The sequence below is a fragment of the Arachis ipaensis genome, chromosome B05, assembly GCF_000816755.2.
Source record: "Arachis ipaensis cultivar K30076 chromosome B05, Araip1.1, whole genome shotgun sequence".
Lineage (NCBI taxonomy): Eukaryota > Viridiplantae > Streptophyta > Magnoliopsida > Fabales > Fabaceae > Arachis > Arachis ipaensis.
The window spans coordinates 18,460,215-18,477,853 of NC_029789.2; the positions used below are offsets into that span (position 1 = coordinate 18,460,215).

The window sequence follows — 17,639 nt, forward strand, 5'->3', positions numbered from 1 at the left end:
AGTCAAAAGATGTCGGGTCGTCATCAACCAAGAACGTCACAATTCTTACAACCCTTCATACACACAACAAATAGACTACATTTCCAAAATATGGAAATGGCATCACCTTCAGTAAGAAAAATGGCATCATTTGGGGAAAACACAAAATAAAAACCTCACACTCAGATTCACAGCAACAACAAAGAAAGAAGCAACTTTCATAATCGATTTTCATAACACAGAATTGTCAAGCATAAAAAGAATTATTGACGAAAGAAATAAAAAACAAAGTAAAGGCGCATCATCCAGAACGTAAAGAGAAGTTCAAAAGATCAAAGAAACCAACCTTGAGAAAATATGAAGCGGAGTCAATGCACAACAACAGCAAGATCACGTATGATCTAAAACTTCCAACAAACGAACAAAAACTCCCAAACAGAAATTCAAGATAAAGAAATGTGGAAGAAGAAAAGAGGGTTACGAAGAGCCTTGAAGAGGAAATGAAGATGAAATTATTCAGAAGAAGAAACGAAAAAAGAAAAAATGGTTTTTGGTATTTATAACACACTAGGGACAAAAAAGCATTTCACGCTCCTTCATTTATGACGTGCACAGTTCCCAAGATAACCGTAAAAATAACGTGTGCAGTACTATGAAAAGACGCAACGTTTGGAATTTTTGAAAAGCACGTCAAATACCTGACTTATTCCGAAAAGGTGGCATACCCGACGTAGCGCTATGTCCCAAAGATCAAGCGAATCTACAAATACTAGAGTCCGACCTCTTGAAAAGTTCGAACCCGGACAAAGACACTATTCATACCCTAGCTCAAAAACAAAGCCAGACCCAAAATAAATAGAAGCCCACTCAAGGATCCAACCTCTCCCTCTACTGCAGCCGCCATCCATCTCTCGCCATCGTTGTCATGTCTACGATGGTGTTTCACCTCCAGCCACAAGTTCGCGGAGGTCCAAATGGTAACCGTCATTGTTCCTCGTCCAACATTACCGTTCATCGCTAGAACGCCAGAACGTCGTTGCTGCAACACAAGAAATATCCCTCACTGTCGAATACGCTATTCTCACCTCCAACTGTAGCTTCTCACTGCCACAATGCAAGAAACATCCTTTGTCATCGAATACACTGTTCTCACCTCCAGCAACAACAACTCGCATATCTGGATTTTTCACTGCCACAATGCAAGAAACATCCTTCGTCGTCGAATACACTGTTCTCACCTCCAGCAACAACAACTCGCATATCTGGATTTTTCACTGCCACAATGCAAGAAACATCCTTCGTTTTTTTTTTTGAATAACTTTGAATGTTTCTTTTTGTTAGATTTTGAATGTTCTTTTTCAATAATTTTAGTATATTTCTTTTTGTTATAAAATTGACTGATTTGTTAAAGAAATTGCTGGATGAATGAAATGTTGAAATTTTAGTATATTTCTTTTTGTTATAAAATTGACTGATTTGTTAAAGAAATTGCTGGATGAATGAAATGTTGATTACTTAAAGATTTTTTCAACTCCAAATCTTAAAAATTTCATCCAAGAAAAACAAGTATGAAAATAAGGCGAAAACAAAGCACAAGTAGCATTGTCGCAAAGCCACTGCAATTATGACCGGCTTCAAGTTCTCCATCTATTTGCCACTCCATATGCAAGTTCTCCTAGTAGTAGTAGTAGTAGTAGTAGTAGTAGTAGTAATTTCTGAAATTATGACCGGCTTCAATTCTCTCTATATACATACAAACAGCCGTAAACTATGCATTCTGAAAACCAAAAGGCTAAACATAAAAACATGTATTTGACAAAGTTAAAAAGAAAAAAACTTATTGACTCTTGCTGAGGACAATGGCTCCTTTGTTAATACAGGATGATGAGCCATCTGGAACAGGATAATGTACATGATTATATCAGCAAATAGCAGCAGATTATTTGTCTGTGTATCTTCCAAAAAGGAGGAACGAACTATTCACACGATGCTCATCAGGTAAGACCTCTGCTGCTTTTGTAGCAGGTATTTTTGGGTCCTTGTTGGAAGTTGGAAATGATAGAGAAAGTGAAAGAGATGCAGCATCACCATCATCATCTTCCTGCTCGTTTGCCAAGCCATCTGGACAGATTTCTGGGATGTTTTTCCTGTCTACTGCTCCAACAAGGAAAGGAAGCATTCGCTGTCGAGGTGGAGGTGGAGGTGGTATTGTTTCGCCCCTTAAACCAAGCTCTAGATTTGGAATTGCATCATGAAATCGGTCCCTGTACTCATGAGGCCCTTTTAGCAACGTGCTGCTTAGCACCATCCGTGAGTTATCAACGGGAAAGAAGGTTCTTTCGATTGATCCAACATCCTCAGGGATGATTTTCTCCTCACAAGCTTCTTTACACCCTTTTCCCTCAACTGAAGAAGACGAACCGATTTCAAGAGAGTCCCTACCTTCAGAACTGGAACCCCCATAAATCCCACCAAAACCTGCCTTCAGCTTCTTGCTAGAGCTTCCTCCATCTTCCAATTTTCCATTTACCTCGTCCCAAGACCGTTTCTGACAACTGACTACAGGAGCCTGCATAACTGTGTCAGAAAGATCTACATATTGAACTTCCTCCTCATTGTTTGCCTCCAAGTCAATATAATGATAATCTTTTTGTTTCTTTGTTGGCCATTGCTTACCTTCGCCATCCATTCTCCCCAAAACTTCATCCTTACAAATACTGTTTGCAGAATCTTGGTCATGATTGTCTACAGGTGCCTCCAAGTCAATATAATGATAATCTTTCTGCTTCGTCTTAGGCCTTTGCTGATCTTCATCACCATTCATTCTCTCAGAAATTCTATCCTTACTGTCATTGCTTGCAGTCTCTGTTTCTTGATCTCCAACAGTTGCCTCCAAGTCAATAAAGTAAACACCTTTTGGTTTTCTCTTAGGCCTTTGCTGACCTTCTTCATCACTGTTTATCCTCCCTGAAATTTTTTGTTTAATCGAATGGCTTTCGGCACCTTTTCCTTGATCGCAAGAAGTTGTTGCTTCCAAGTCAATATAGTGATCATCTGCTTTCTGTTTCATACTGGGATTTTGCTGATCTTCGTCACTGTTCACTCTCTCTGACATTTTATGATTAACAACACTGCTTGGAGTACCTCTTTCTTGTTTGCCAACAGAGGGAATCTCTGTCAACAAGGCTTTCTCTTGCTTTACAGAAATGTCAAAACCAGTTTTTGTTTCAACAGTTCTTGTATTTACACTAATCCCAATCGCTTCAGGAGGCTTAGACTCTCTGCACTGTCCATGTTCTAGTCCATTAGGTTTCTGCACAACGTTGAGAGCATCTTTTAAAAGACAGTGAGATAATCAGCCAAAAGTAACTAAAGCTACTCTTGATCAAATGCGTTTTTTTTATTAGTGATCTCAAAAGTACACATAATCTACAGCATGATCTGCAAGCAACAACAAATTATACATGTAATGGGCCATCATGTCTGGGACTTCGTTCTACACCTACTAGCTTACCATTACTTTGTTTCTTCCCAACACAAACAGTCAACTGGGTCTCGTACCGACATTACCTCCCCAGATATAATAATCAAGAATTTCTAACACGGTATGTTAAGAAGTATTATCCTCAAAGCTACAATCTTTAAATACCAAAAAATAAGAAGTGGAGAAATGTGACTGTATAATAATCAAAATTAAGGAAATTGTACAAAGCAATGCCCATAAACAATCTAGATCAAAGTGGACTTTCTAAATTCTAACTTAAATAGTGACGGGGATCATGATCAGATCACAATATTGGGAACAAGTGCATGTCGGCAGATTTATATCAAGTAGAAAACGTAATGTTTAGTCTATCAAATTACCCTAATAAGAATAAAGACGTTACCAGTGATGAACCAGTGGATTTCATCTCGTGGCATAAAAATGTACTGTCAATTGGAACCACTGATGTAGATTTGATGTCAACTCCACTATCTTGCTTCTCCAATTTTACTTGCAAACCCAGATGTGTCTGGTCATTGTTATCATTGATCATACTTGCTGTAATCCGAGGTTGGTCTATATAACCAGATGGAGGACGTGCAGCGCATACTTCATCACAGGCAATTGTTTTTTCATCTGTGTATTTTTGGGAGCAATGTGTTTCAGACTTGGTCACAACAGCAGTAGTAGAATCCTCTTCAACTGGCACTGCATTCAGACTGGGAATACAATTTTTTTCTGTAGAATCTGAATGACTGATCCTCCTCCCCCTAAATACGCCCCATAAGAAAAACAACATATTCCAGCCTGCCAAAACATAGGATGATAATCAGCCTTAACAAGCTTGTCAATAGCGAAAATATTCCAGTATGCTACTAATGAAAATATGCCAACTGAAAATACATGGTCAAATTATCATACTTGACTAATGCCAAATTTGACACAAAGCATTATCATTCTTTGCAATCTTATATTTCATCTGTTATATTGGTTTTACACAGCATTCAAACCTCTGATGAAACAATATATATAAATAGAATCATGAATACAAATAAACGAATATCACCAACAATTAGCCATATAATCACCCAATGAACCATCCATTTACAAAAAAGAGAAAGCTAAAGTGAGCTATAGAACAAAAGCATGGTACCCCTTGTAAGAGATTTCCCATTCACTTGGAAAATTCAAAATTTCATACTAACTGAATATCTGCCATCTTTGAAAAACAATCTATGAAGGTATATACTTCAACACAAGCCACAAGCCCAAAATACTCTTTCATAACTAGCTTTCCATATTGGTTTGACAAAAATATGGAACGATTTCTTACGCTGTGAATTTTCAGGAAGTTGACTGGACGGGAATATAAGAAGTTCAACACCATCAAAAGTTCCTTTAAGTGCTAAATCACTTCTAATCATGTGATCCACTAGACCCTTGTAGTGCCTCTCATAACTGTATACAAACATCACTATAAAAGTCAATATCATAACAAATCAAACAAGAAATAAATTTGCACTTCATAGAATAATGTAAAAATATAAGTGATATTCATATGCTTGCCTCTCAATATCTTTGGCAAAGAAGTAAAGAGCAATATGATCTTCTCTTGTGCCAACTTGACGAAATTGTGAAGGCCATGTGCTCAAACGAGGAACTTCATTCAGGGTAACTTTGGGTAGAAACTTGTTCACTTCCTGACGAACCTTTGGGGAAGCACAAGAGGATAAATGTGCTTGGACTCCAGCACAAAAATTAGGAGGCTTTCCATTTCGATGCACTTCAAATACACCCCTGCATGCCAACAACAAAGATCCTGTAAAACATTTCGTTGCAAAACAGGAAAAGTAACGTAGCAAGAAAATTCCAGAATTGAAGACAAACTAGTCCATGAATGAATATTCCATACTGCCAGATATATTCATATTCTGGAATGACCAACATCTTCGAAATGGCAATTGGGATGGCCAAAGCTTTATTAGACAAATCTCTTACTACAGGCTTTCCAGCAGCAAGGCCAACAGAATCTGACTTTACTGGTTGAGAACAAAAACCAGTTGGAGAAACTTTTGGTTGCTTCAAATCATCATCAGACAAACATTTGATCGAATCAGATGTAGAACTCTCAAGGATTTCTTGCTGTTCCCGGGTTTCTACAGCTGATACAATATTCTTTGGCGAGCTCGAAACAATTGGTTGGTCTTGCAAAATGACTTCACCATTCAAGTTTGTGCCTGATGGAGAAACCCCATCAGTTTGATTAGGTGTTTCTTTCTTCTTGTATATTTCAGGCCTTCTAAGTAGGGCAGCCTGGATTGCAGCTTTCAATTTATTACCCTTATGCATATCCTCAATTGAACTACTTGAAGCAGAGAATGATACTTCAGCTCCAGATTCCTGTGTATTACCAGCTGTACAAAATTCCAGAACATGGCCATATTCTTTACATTTTTGACAGATTGGATTTTTTGAAGCATTACTAAAACCTGGCCTCACACGATCATCAGAACCACCTCTGGTTTTCTCAACCTGATTTGCTGTCTCTCGTGGCCGAGGCAGGACGTCCTGTACAGCTTCATCAATATTGGTTGATGTTTTCTCTGTAACAGTCAAAGAATAAATAAATTAGTATGATTCTCAACAGAGAACAGTTCTGACCACAAAATCAATACTGCAAGATGCTAAAAATGGGGGTAAAAACATAGATGATGGCAGATGGCTTTAGTAAAATGAAATGAACGATGTCAAGAGCAGCATATTTACACAGAAAAATAGAAGGCACAAGATACTATATAGCAGGAGTAATATGCTTCCGATTGAGGTCACACCTGAGCAAACTTGAGGCTCCAAAGTTTTCTGACTTACATTACTCACTAACTTATATGATGTATTTGATTTTCCATCCTGGTTAACCCTCAACTCTCGATTGTTGCATACTGCTGAAGGTTTAGTGGTTTCACCACGAGATGTTAGCTTCTGATCACCCTTAGCTGTAGACACAACAGAACTAGCTATTGATGAACTAACAACAGGCCGATCAGTCCTAGCTGGAAATTTCCTGTCAAATGCACCTGATTCTTTCATATGTTTTAGTCCTTTCGGCTCCTGGACAGTTGCAGACTTGGGCGAAAGCATTTTAACTTTTGGTGCAGTTGTACTTGACCTACCCAAACTTGAGGATTTGAATAACGTTGATTTTCCTGTCATGCGCGCAGGCATCTCCATATTCTTGGAAGACTGATCACCAGCCCCTTTCGGTTTCTGGGGAACAACATCATCAACAATTTTGACTCTAGGCTTGGAACTCAAGTTGTTGAAAGAACTACATTTCGATAATGTACCTGCTCATAAGAAGAAGGGGAAAAAACATTAAAATGAATAAACATCTGCAAAACAATGATAGAAAACTATCAAAGAAACTAACTGCTTAAAAGACGCAAAAAGAACAATATAGTGTGTTACAATGAAGCAACCCGTATGAAAGATAAATCCATACTCTTAGGAATTTGACTTCGGGGACCAATGGAAGGAGATCGAGCAACTTCTGTGTCATCACCGCTAGAATGATTATGAATAGGCATCAGATGACCAGGCTTCACCTTTCCTTTATCTAAGTTCTTAAACGAAGATTCACGAGACAGAGGGACTAATCTTTTAGGACTCGATGCCTTTGGTGACCCTGTGCTTGATTCAAGAGCTTGCCTTTTTGCTGCAGAAGCTACTTCAATGTTTTCCAAAAGTCGTTTGTTAGAAACTTGTGAAGTTAAACTACCTTTAAGAATTATTTTCTCCTCAGCTTCTGGATCACAAAATTCAGTTCCACAGATATGTCAGCACATAGCCATAGGCAAGCATGGTTGCTCTACTGCTTTTATAACCCTCAATATCAGATAATGCAAATTTTCAGTTTCTAGAAAGAAATTATTATGATACACAGAGAGCATAAAGGTTCTAAAATGTCAATCCCCAGAACAATTTATTTCTTAGTATGAAACACTACTTGACACTTACCAAGCCCTTGATTTCTAGTCTCCTCTGCATATTTACATTCTTCACATAACCATTCCCCTTCAGGGACCTTCTGAAGCATTTCTCGCATGCAGTAGCTGATTCAAATAAATAATTATAGTAAGATTCATTTTAGGTAAAGGAATCTGTAACAATATGACAAAAGTGATGAAGGAATAAGGGGAAATTTCTTATGCATACGTGTGCTCAGCACCATCACTGCACCTACTGCATATAGCTAGTAGATCCTCCCGACCAGCATCTCCACATATGTCACACACTTTTACCTGTTTCCCAATCAAATGAAAATCAGAAATTGAAGTAGAGGTTAAGCATCTACACATGATATAACATTCCAATCTTCCATTATAATCCTCATCAACTTTAATTTCGGGGGTAAAAGGGAATAATACTCACGTCATGTTCCACAGCATCCAATTCATCACTCTCATCTTCAGATTGAAGTTCCTGCTTAAAAGGGGATTTAACCAACTCCTCAGTCTTCTCATGCTGTCCATCACGGACTGAACCTTTAAAGCTTTCATCTTTAGCATCACCTATGTTATCAGTACCTGCTTCTGACTTTGGACAAACTTCCGATGAAACCTTGGCAATACTGTCATTAGGGCTATCATTACTGGCAATTGATTTCTCACCAGATACAACAGTAGATGCTGCCTCTTTGTTCAATGATGAATTAGGGTTTTCATTAGGGCTTTCTAACAACTTTTCAGGGATACGAGACAATAATTTCCCTTCTGGATGAATTAACCTTGCACTATTTGAGAGAGATTTACCACTTTGAGATTGTCCATTCATGCTTTGTACCTTAGATGTGCTATGCCCACTATCTGCATCTTTAGAGGATGGAATCTCAGACAAACCAGACATATCAACAGATGGAGTACCAACAGATCCTTCTGCGCCTACATGACTAACTGAAGCTGAACTACAAGCATTTATTCTTTCTGCATTTCTTTGATGGCTGGTGTTCTCTAAATTAGAATCACTGGCTCTACTAATACTAGAAATGTTATCATCATGGCCTTCTAAATATTTTGAGCCCTGATACTTATCTGACAAGACCTGCTTACTCTGGGCATTTTCAGATAGAGAATCCTGACTAGAATTAACACTGAGAATGTTACTGGTTTCACTAACAGCATGCTGCAAGTTTTCAGAAGCTTTACTCCTAAGAGAAGATAAATTGCTCTGGTCCATAGAACAGTGATTATTGGCCTCCCCTAAACGACAGTTTTCATCAGAAAATTCTTCAGCCTTTGACCCCATGAGAGAATGGTTATATGTGCAAGATGAACAAGGAGCTGAACACACATTACAAGTCCCTGATTCAAGTCTCATATCAGCAGTCTGAATCATAGAATGTTTGGCAAACTTCTTTCTGATTTGGGTGATACCTACTCAAAACAAAGCATGAGTTAAAGATAGATGGAACATGTTCTCTAATCGGATTTTAGTTATCTGATTAAGGATCCCTCCAGTGTCAAAGATTTACTATGTCACTTTAGAAGAAGAGCACAATATAAATTATTACAAGCACAAAAACAACATCAGCAGGGATCCCAATCCTTAATAGCTATACTTTTCCAGAAATTAAACAGAACGAAAAACAAAGCCAATATTTAATAATAAAACCAAAATAAAATAGTGAGACCACCAGCCATACTTGATGCATCCGTATTCATATTTCGTACTTGCCCATAAATTTCATATAAAAATTTCTACTGTGGCTCGAATAATAATGACAAAATTACTGTTATAGAGAAACATTAGACTGATGGCAACTCGTTGGAATGATGCCAATCATATTTCATTTTCCCATTCTTCCATCAGACAACAATGTGATTTAAATATCGCTGCTACTTGAAATATTCAAAACAGTAACAAGATAAAAAAAAAGGATAGCAATAAAAGAGAAGATGTACCCCAATATCTCAGAACATTCCCCTCAATGTTACCATAACTCAGCTTGATGTCCTAGTGTCCTGCCTTCAGGAAACTACTCAGCACTACAACACATCCAAATATCAAATACTCAATAGCAGATATTTCTTCAACATTTTAAAGAAATATACAATCCAAAAATACTAATCATTACACAAACTTATCCCTAAATCAACAGCATAACAGCAATTGCAAATTTCCAAGAACTATCTTAAGTGAGCTCACAGACCCAAAGCAGGAAAATAAATACTCCAAATACCCAAACCCCTTCCACTGGATGAAATCAAACCCTAAACCAGCAACACACTAAATTAACTCACCATCATCAACAAGCACACAACTTTTCAAACGCATTCACATCACCACCAGTGAAAACAGCACCTCAAAAACAAATCACACAATACTTGTCACAAAAAAACCCCTTAACACTCAAAACAAAAACCCTAAGTGGTAAAAGTTTACATGTCAATACTCAATAGGCTGGGGAACAAAAAAAGAGCCTTGGATGCATTGCAGAGCTTACCTTGCTATGGCGACAAACAACAAAGTGCCCGATGTGATTTTAAATCTGTGGGGTTATAACCAGAACTTTCAGTATTTTGTAGAGACCCACCAAATGGTGATTCAAAGTGAAAGGGGTTTCAGATGAGATGAGCATGCACTCACACATACGCAGATTACATATGATGCAGGACGATCTCTTACAAATTACAATCCCTCCGCATTTTTTATATGTAATAATAATAAATTACAGCTCAATTATATAAATTTTCTTCCTTTTTTTTCCCTCTCACTTTCTCTGTCTGTGATCTGAGAAATTAAAATATAAAATTGGAAATGGGGGCTTTGGTTTCAAGAGAAATTGAGAATCTAAATCCATCTAATTAATCAATGTACGAAACCTACATAAGAAAATCTTAAATTCTTAGCACTTGTTTGGGTAAATTTTAAAAAAAAAAATTTTTTTTTTGAGTTATCTTTTTTTAAAAGATTTTATAGAGAAGTAAAAGTAATTTTATGTTTAGATATCTTATGTAAAAAGGTCTTTTTATCTATTAATTATGTTTGAGTATAACAGTATAAAAGTACTTTTTTATTCATTTATTATATGGAAAACATCTTTTTTTTAAGAAAAAAAGATCTTTTAAAAAAATATGTAAATTACAGCTTCTCAAAAAAAATCTTTTTTTGATTTTACTAGTACTTTTACTTTTATTACTAGAAATTTGCCAAATACGTTAAAAAATAAAAAAAAAGATCTTTTTTCATTCAAAAAAGATCTTTTTTTAACAAAATAATAGCGCCCAAACATGCACTTAATACTGTAGGTTCTTTTTTTTTTCATTTAAGATCCTTTTTCTCTTTTTATTTTTTGTTTATTTAGGTGAACTATTTTTATTTTGATTTAATTATTTTATTGATTTTTATAATTTTGCGAAATTTTTAATTAAATTTTTATATTTTTTATTTAAATTTTATTTTTTTTTAGTATTATTATTTTATTATTGTTATTTTTTTCGAATAGACTTTGGGCTGCGGAAATAAACAAGTCAAGGCAAGGTGATGTTCCGCACGTGTAAGATGCGGTAACACGTGTTGTCGTGAATGAACGCGTGGGAAAAGGGCGCGTGAGGATGGCGTGGGCCAGTAGAACCGCCTCAGTGGCATGGGTCCGTGCCTCACATTTTCCTTATATTTTTTCTTCCATGTCTTCTAACTTTATTCGACGGCTACTAGGACTAATAACTAATAAGAGAATACTTTTTAATTTAATTAATTGACCCTAACATTGTTCAGCTATTTTATTTATATAATTAATAATTTTAAGAGTTTTACTATATATCCAAGTATTTTTTTTAATTAAGTTGGCTGAAATTTAACAAAAATTACTTATATAAGGTATGCGTGAATTGCACATTTCTTCTTTTTGACGTTCTTATTTTTTTTGCGTGTTTTTTCATTCTTGTCATTTTTCTATTACTGCTACTATTATTACGTTTTTTTATTTCTTGTCCTCTTCTTTTCGATATTACATATTATTGCAGTATTTTTTTATTTTTTTCTCTTTTTTGTTTTTATTCTTTTTAAAAGAGTAAAACTAAAAAAATATGAGAAGGTGAAATAAGAAGAAGATAAAGAAAAAAAAAAGAAGATAATGAAAAAGAAGCAAAGGAGAGTTTTAAATTGTATAAAATTTTTTAGAAAAATAACACAAAAACAAAGTTAGCATCGAAATTTCTTAAAACTATCATCAAAATTTTTCAACTATAACACTGAAATTTTTTCCACCATATCTTTTTCTTCTACTTCTTTTTCTTCATATTTTATATTCTTTTTCTTTCTCCTAATATGTTCTTCTTCTTTTTTTTCATGTTTTGTTATTGATACAAAATTTTTCTATATCATTTTATCATCTTATGTTTTACTTCAAAAATAGAAGATTTTATCTAAACAAAATTATTTTAAAATTAAATTGTATATTCCTAAGTCCTAAACAACAAACTGTCATGGTGTAGAGATAAATTCAAATTTTGTGTATATCGTAATAAAGTTTGTGTGTTTTATATAAAAATTTTCGGTGTCATTATTCTTCTTCTTCATTATCATAGTCATTTTTTGTATTCTGTTTGTTTTATTCTTCTTTTTTATAAAAATTTAAAAGATATACAAAAAAAATAAACAAATAAAAAAGATAAATAAGAACAAAAAAAAGTATAGAAAGAAGAAAAAAAGTGACGACGACGATGATATGATAAAAAAGGAGGGAGAAAAAAAAGATTGAGAAAAAAATTGAAAAAGGAAGAAAGAATGACGAGGAAGAGGAAAAAAACAAACCAACAAAGAAAAAAGTATGTAGTATTGTAATTTAATTACATAAAATGTTTAGTTGTCTAAAATTACATTTTAAATTCATTTATAAGAAAAAGACAAAATAAAATAAACTAACACATGACTAAGTTAGGCATGTTATAAAATAAATAAATAAATAAATAAAAAAGAGAAAATAAATATAAAATAAAGATATGTAAATAAAACACTACAAAAAATGTCGTTAAAATTGACGGCCAAATCGACGGCTAAGCCGTCGATAATATTGAAATTCGACGGTAAAATAGACGGCGCAGTTGGTCACTATAAAGCTTGTTGATTTTTCAAAATGCTAATAAATTTGACGGTTTTCATGGCCGTCGATAATAATTTAATAAAATCAACGTTTGTTCCGTCTGTAATATGGGTGTGAGAATTTTACATTTTTAATAAAATCGACAACATTGCCGTCGATATTATAATTTAAAATCGACGTCTTCTTTGTTGATAATTGATTCAATAAAATCGACAGCCTTTGTGTCGATATTTAACTCAATAAAATCAACAACACTTTTGTCTATAATATGTTTAATAAAATCGACGACAACGCCGTCGATATGTGATTGAATAAAATCGACTCAGTTGTCGTCGATTTAATTATTTAGATTTGTCTATTTTAACTTTTAAAAGCGACAACTTTGCCGTCAATTTTAATAGTTACATGTTTTCATTATTTTTTATTTGAAAAATAGTAAACCTTTAATACAAATAAACTTTTAAATATAAAAATAAAATTTATACAGAATATTAGATAACAAGACAAATAAACTTTTAAATATAAAAATAAAATTTATACTAAATATTAAATAATGAGTTTACAAACTTATCAAAATAATAAATAATCCTTTAACATAAAGATTTAAGATAAGATAAATTTTCACAGTAGCCCTTTTTTATTAGTCAACTTAATTCTTAACGAAAGCACTAAAATATTAAACTACAAAACTTTAAAAGAATCATTATTATAAAAATTAACTATTATAGTTGAAGGATCAAATTCCTCTAAAGTAAAAAGGTTAATAAGATGATAAAATAATACTCTAATTATCTTGAAATACCCTTTGCTGGCATCATTTACTTGTCCAAGTAACTCAAATAGATAACAACGGTAAATCCTATATAATAGACTATAGTCACAGAATACCAGTTACAAACACCAATCCAAAAGTAAGTCAACTAATTAACTGAACTATCAAATTCCAACCATGAAAAACTACCATTCCATTGCAAGAAAATTGGTACAAACTAAGAACTGTTACCCTCCATGAAAATGATCCTATCAAATCATGTTAGGCCTCTGTGGTAGAAGGAGATTATAAAACTTATCATGCAAGAAGAAATTCTTTTCCTTGCTATCAACAGCTTTCTTCCACCCACACCATCCACCATTAACGATCTTTTTCAGCCTTCTTTGCCTAGGGCTCAGCATATGTTGTCCAGTTAGAACAGAAAAACCAAAGGTTAACGTTTAATCAATTAGCGTTTAATTAACCTAAAGGTTAATGTTACAAAATACGGAACATAGTGAAAATTGAGTGGTAAAGGATGACTTGCCTTGTAACCTTGAAGGCCCTCTAAGCTGCTTGGCTTAAGTTTTGCATCATACCAATCACCTTTTTTATTAGCAATGAGTCGCCACATGACACCCCATGAGAGAATTCCACCAATCAGCAGGGATACATTGATTATATAGGCAAATCATCCCAACCCCAACATAAGTAGCGGAAAAATCAAAGTAGAACCTATTATGCACAAGAAAATAACAAATAGATAAGCAAGTGGTTAAAGGAAATGAAAAACAAAGTACAAATCTATTATTATATAACAATAAACAATTAATAAAAAATGGCATTATTTCATTCAGGATCAATAAGTGCTACCCCATCAAGCTAAGACTAACACTAGAAGGTGAAATACTTCATCTTAGTTTTTCTTTTATTGGTTTATTATTATTACAATACAAATTTGGCTAATATTTGACATTCAAAAAGCATATTTTTTAGAGGATAGAGGTTTTACGAATATATTTACATGTCCTTTATTGAAATAAGTGTTTTAAACACTTCTTCTGTTTGATACTTTGATTCATCAACAAGATATAGAGTGAGTCACATACTTGTTCTTATAGGCCTGTAGACCAAATGTAGGAAAGCTTGAAAATCCGCAATCATCACCAGCAGTTAAAAACCATTGGAAGAAACTCCATAAGAAGCTAATGGAGAAAAATCTTCCCAGCTTTGATACTTGCTTCCTAAAAATGAAAAGATCAAGAAGAAATTAGGAGAAAATATGCCAATAAAAGTGAAAATTCTGCTGTTCAAAGCCCTGAATGCTCACTTATCTAGCTCTGCGCCTTCTGGAGTATGGAAACCATTGATAAGATTGGCTGTAAACCTGAAGAGAAAATACAGAAATAAGCTAAGATTAAATTACTTCTAAGAAATATTAAAATAAAATAACATATCCCCTAGTAACAAAATCCATCCTTAAGATGAGGCAAACTGAAAATACCTATGAGAAGGAACCTCTATAGATGAATAGTTTTGAAGTCTGAACCATGAAATGATAGTCTGAAGAGAGCGATAAGCACAACCACATCCCTATAAAATCAAAGTAAATGATTTAATTTGTGATACTACAAAGAAATAGAGTTAAGAGCCATTTTGCTTTAATTATATTCAATTTCAAGAAGTGATTTACAACTGCATAAAACCAGATTATCTTTGTCTGATAATTTAAAACCAGTTACTCAGTAATTGTTTTCTTTAGTGCAAGACATTATTAGTTGTAACTTGTAACAATTGTGTCTGTGTTATGATGTGTTAAGAAGAATAAAAGATGAAGAAACTACCGTTGGAATGACGAACTTTTCAGAGAGAAGGCAAATTGCTGGCAAGGAACAATAAGCAACAAGAGGAAGTGATGTGAAAGGATAGACAATGGTGTTTATGTAAGCTAGTCTCTGAAGCCATCTGAGGCGTCCACCTGCAAATCCATACCACAAAGGGCAGTGTCTGCTAAAGAAGACTTCAACTGATCCAAGGGCCCACCTAAGAACTTGGTGCAACCTATCAGACAAGTTGATTGGTGCTGACCCTTTGAATGCTGGCCTTAATGGTATGCAGTAAATTGATCTCCATCCTCTACAGTGCATCTTGAATCCAGTTAAGATATCCTTTGTCACTGATCTATAAATCCAACCAATCTGAATGAATACACAACAAGAACAACACATTTTAGTTAGTAAACAAGTCAACAACACATGAATGAAACGTTTAAGCCTCATCTCTTTTCCCCATTTAGTCTTCTCTTCATATCCACAGCCAATTACATGAATGGCCTCCTTGATCAATCCATTAACCAATATATGAATGCATTGCCTCACCTGAGGGTGTTGTCTCAAAAGGTTAGGCAACATTGAATTCTGCAATACATTTAACTGATCAGCTAAACCAGGGATGATTAATCTTGAAACTGCATGCCTCAAGGGGAGCTTCTTAGAAGCATAGCAGAGTACATCTAGTTTAATATCCACAACAAGGAGCCTGACTTCATTCTGGGCTGAAGGTAATAATTCAACTTCAGTTAAAAAAATACCCAAAAAAAAATCATGCTAACATATAGGATTTAGGACATTAATATGACCCTAACTCCTGATTTCTGACTTGGAATGTACTCTGCAACAGGCACAGCAGACGCTGATAATGGCTCTAAGCAGTTAAAGAGAACACTAACTTGGATGGTATCTACATTCTAAGAAGAAGAAAATATCACAAAATAGATGATTGAATTCATTTCACAATTCACAATGCGCATGATTCATGGTAGCAGGCCAAAAAAATAAATAACCACTAAAAATAAATCACAAATACTATCATATAACATCAGCAGCAATTAAACAATTAAAACGAAGAATATCATAATTAACAATTTTACTTGGAACTAAAGTTTTCATTGCATCTCATAAGTCCTGTGCTCTATAACTTTCATCATCAAAGTATTATCAATTAATGCTACTAGCTCACAAACCCCAATTTCTAATCTCTAGATTACTTCATTACATGGGAATGCAAAAACAATGAATTGATTGAAGTTAATTTCAAAATACAACCCCAGCAGAACATGCAAAGCAAAATTAACACCAATCCAAACTAACACTTAAAGATTAGAAGAAACAAAAATTGAATAAAACTAACCACTCGTATTCTTGAGAGGATAATATACTGGAAACTTGATCGGAAGCTCACAACGAATCAAGCAACTATTCTCCCACACATTTCTCCGAATGTTATTCTTCAACAACTGAATCATCCTCTTCGAGGCTATTCGATTTTCCACTCTCCGACATGAAAAATTTTAGCACGCCAGAACCGGCGGCGACTGCTCCGATCACCGGTCCATTATCCCCTTCCTCTTCACCATATAAAAGCTTCCTCAGTCTGCGAGTAGCATGAACTGCCGCTTGAGCGTCGGCGCCGGCTCCGTAAGCAAATGCTCCAATTACTTCAAAGCCTTTAGGAATCAATGTCCGAAGCTCCTCTGTTTACAAATTCCAAAACGCGAGACAGAGAAAACAAATTATAGAGTTAAGATTCAATCTAAAACAAAAGAAAACAAATTAAAGTCGCTCAATACAAACAGAATCATTGAAAAAAGTAGTGAATAAAAAAAATTGAGTTTATGCTACAGAATAATTGAAGTGAATATGAGAAATTAGGGATTGAAGAAATTAGATACTAAGTTCTTCTGTGCTTTTTAAGTTGCTTCAGGATCCAAATTAGATTAATGATTAGTACCAAATCAATCTTTGAAGACCTATTCTGTAGTAATGTTGAGCAAATTTTTTATCCAAAAAATTGATGAAAAATCAATGAAGAACAAGAGAGAGAGAGAGAGAGTAAGTGAGTAACTAATTTTGATTGAGCAGCAACAACAACGGCGCAGAGAGACGAAGCGACGGCAGCAGCGGAGCGACGGCGGCGCGGCGGCGATGGAGAAGGAGGGTTGAAGTATGCGAGGTGAATTCAGGGGTAAAATAAGGGTTGATGAAAATTGAAAGGGTGAATTTGGGGAAATGAAGGAAACGCGGGGAGTGAGTGGGGGGAGATTTATTTTATTGATAAAAATCAACAGCATATCCGTCGATTTTAGTTTGAGAAAAAACGACGTCCTAAGCGTCAATTTTAAACATTAAATCTATACCATCCATTTAATTTTAAAAAGTGATCAAGACCGTTTAAATTTATCGACAACAAAATGTGTCGATATTTTAAATATTAAAATAGACGCTATGTTCGTCGATTTTAAAATAAAAGTATTTTCGTGCTCACGC

General features: G+C 34.6%; 2 protein-coding genes across 5 annotated transcripts; both read right to left on the reverse strand.

Moving 5' to 3' along the window:
- LOC107643206 lies at window positions 1,555–10,323 on the reverse strand. 3 transcript variants are annotated; one of them, XM_016346791.2, is made up of 12 exons: window positions 9,963–10,323; window positions 9,421–9,504; window positions 7,892–8,892; window positions 7,676–7,761; window positions 7,478–7,572; window positions 6,963–7,265; window positions 6,295–6,807; window positions 5,376–6,066; window positions 5,030–5,260; window positions 4,797–4,921; window positions 3,867–4,270; window positions 1,555–3,292 (listed from the first exon to the last, which is right to left on the reverse strand). In XM_016346791.2, the coding sequence occupies exons 3-12, from the start codon at window positions 8,852–8,854 to the stop codon at window positions 1,919–1,921; spliced, it is 4,785 nt and encodes a 1,594-aa protein (XP_016202277.1). In that variant the 5' UTR covers window positions 8,855–8,892; window positions 9,421–9,504; window positions 9,963–10,323; the 3' UTR covers window positions 1,555–1,918. The 3 variants fall into 3 exon arrangements, with proteins under 3 accessions (XP_016202277.1, XP_016202278.1, XP_020978929.1); XM_016346792.2 differs by lacking the exon at window positions 9,963–10,323 and adding an exon at window positions 9,760–9,913; XM_021123270.1 differs by lacking the exon at window positions 9,421–9,504.
- On the reverse strand, window positions 13,333–17,384 carry LOC107643207. 2 transcript variants are annotated; one of them, XR_002362567.1, is made up of 9 exons: window positions 17,218–17,384; window positions 16,504–16,846; window positions 15,693–15,868; window positions 15,159–15,512; window positions 14,819–14,907; window positions 14,645–14,701; window positions 14,424–14,558; window positions 13,862–14,049; window positions 13,607–13,722 (listed from the first exon to the last, which is right to left on the reverse strand). XR_002362567.1 is itself a non-coding variant. In XM_016346793.2 (8 exons), the coding sequence occupies exons 2-8, from the start codon at window positions 16,616–16,618 to the stop codon at window positions 13,929–13,931; spliced, it is 1,047 nt and encodes a 348-aa protein (XP_016202279.1). In that variant the 5' UTR covers window positions 16,619–16,846; window positions 17,218–17,384; the 3' UTR covers window positions 13,333–13,928. The 2 variants fall into 2 exon arrangements, 1 of the variants encoding a protein (XP_016202279.1); XM_016346793.2 differs by having other exon boundaries at window positions 13,333–14,049.

What these genes read in the sequence shown, in the direction of transcription:
- LOC107643206 (XM_021123270.1), bottom strand. Translation starts at nt 8,854, where the DNA reads ATGATTCAGACTGCTGATATGAGACTTGAATCAGGGACTTGTAATGTG. An exon ending in TTTGCCAAAGATATTGAGAG is followed by an intron (nt 4,922 to 5,029) that starts GCAAGCATATGA and finishes GTTTGTATACAG; the next exon opens with TTATGAGAGGCACTACAAGG. An exon ending in ACTTCCTGAAAATTCACAGC is followed by an intron (nt 4,271 to 4,796) that starts GTAAGAAATCGT and finishes ATGTTTTGGCAG; the next exon opens with GCTGGAATATGTTGTTTTTC.
- LOC107643207 (XM_016346793.2), bottom strand. Translation starts at nt 16,618, where the DNA reads ATGATTCAGTTGTTGAAGAATAACATTCGGAGAAATGTGTGGGAGAAT. An exon ending in TTTTGAGACAACACCCTCAG is followed by an intron (nt 15,513 to 15,692) that starts GTGAGGCAATGC and finishes GTATTCATTCAG; the next exon opens with ATTGGTTGGATTTATAGATC. An exon ending in CTACAGGCCTATAAGAACAA is followed by an intron (nt 14,050 to 14,423) that starts GTATGTGACTCA and finishes TGTGCATAATAG; the next exon opens with GTTCTACTTTGATTTTTCCG.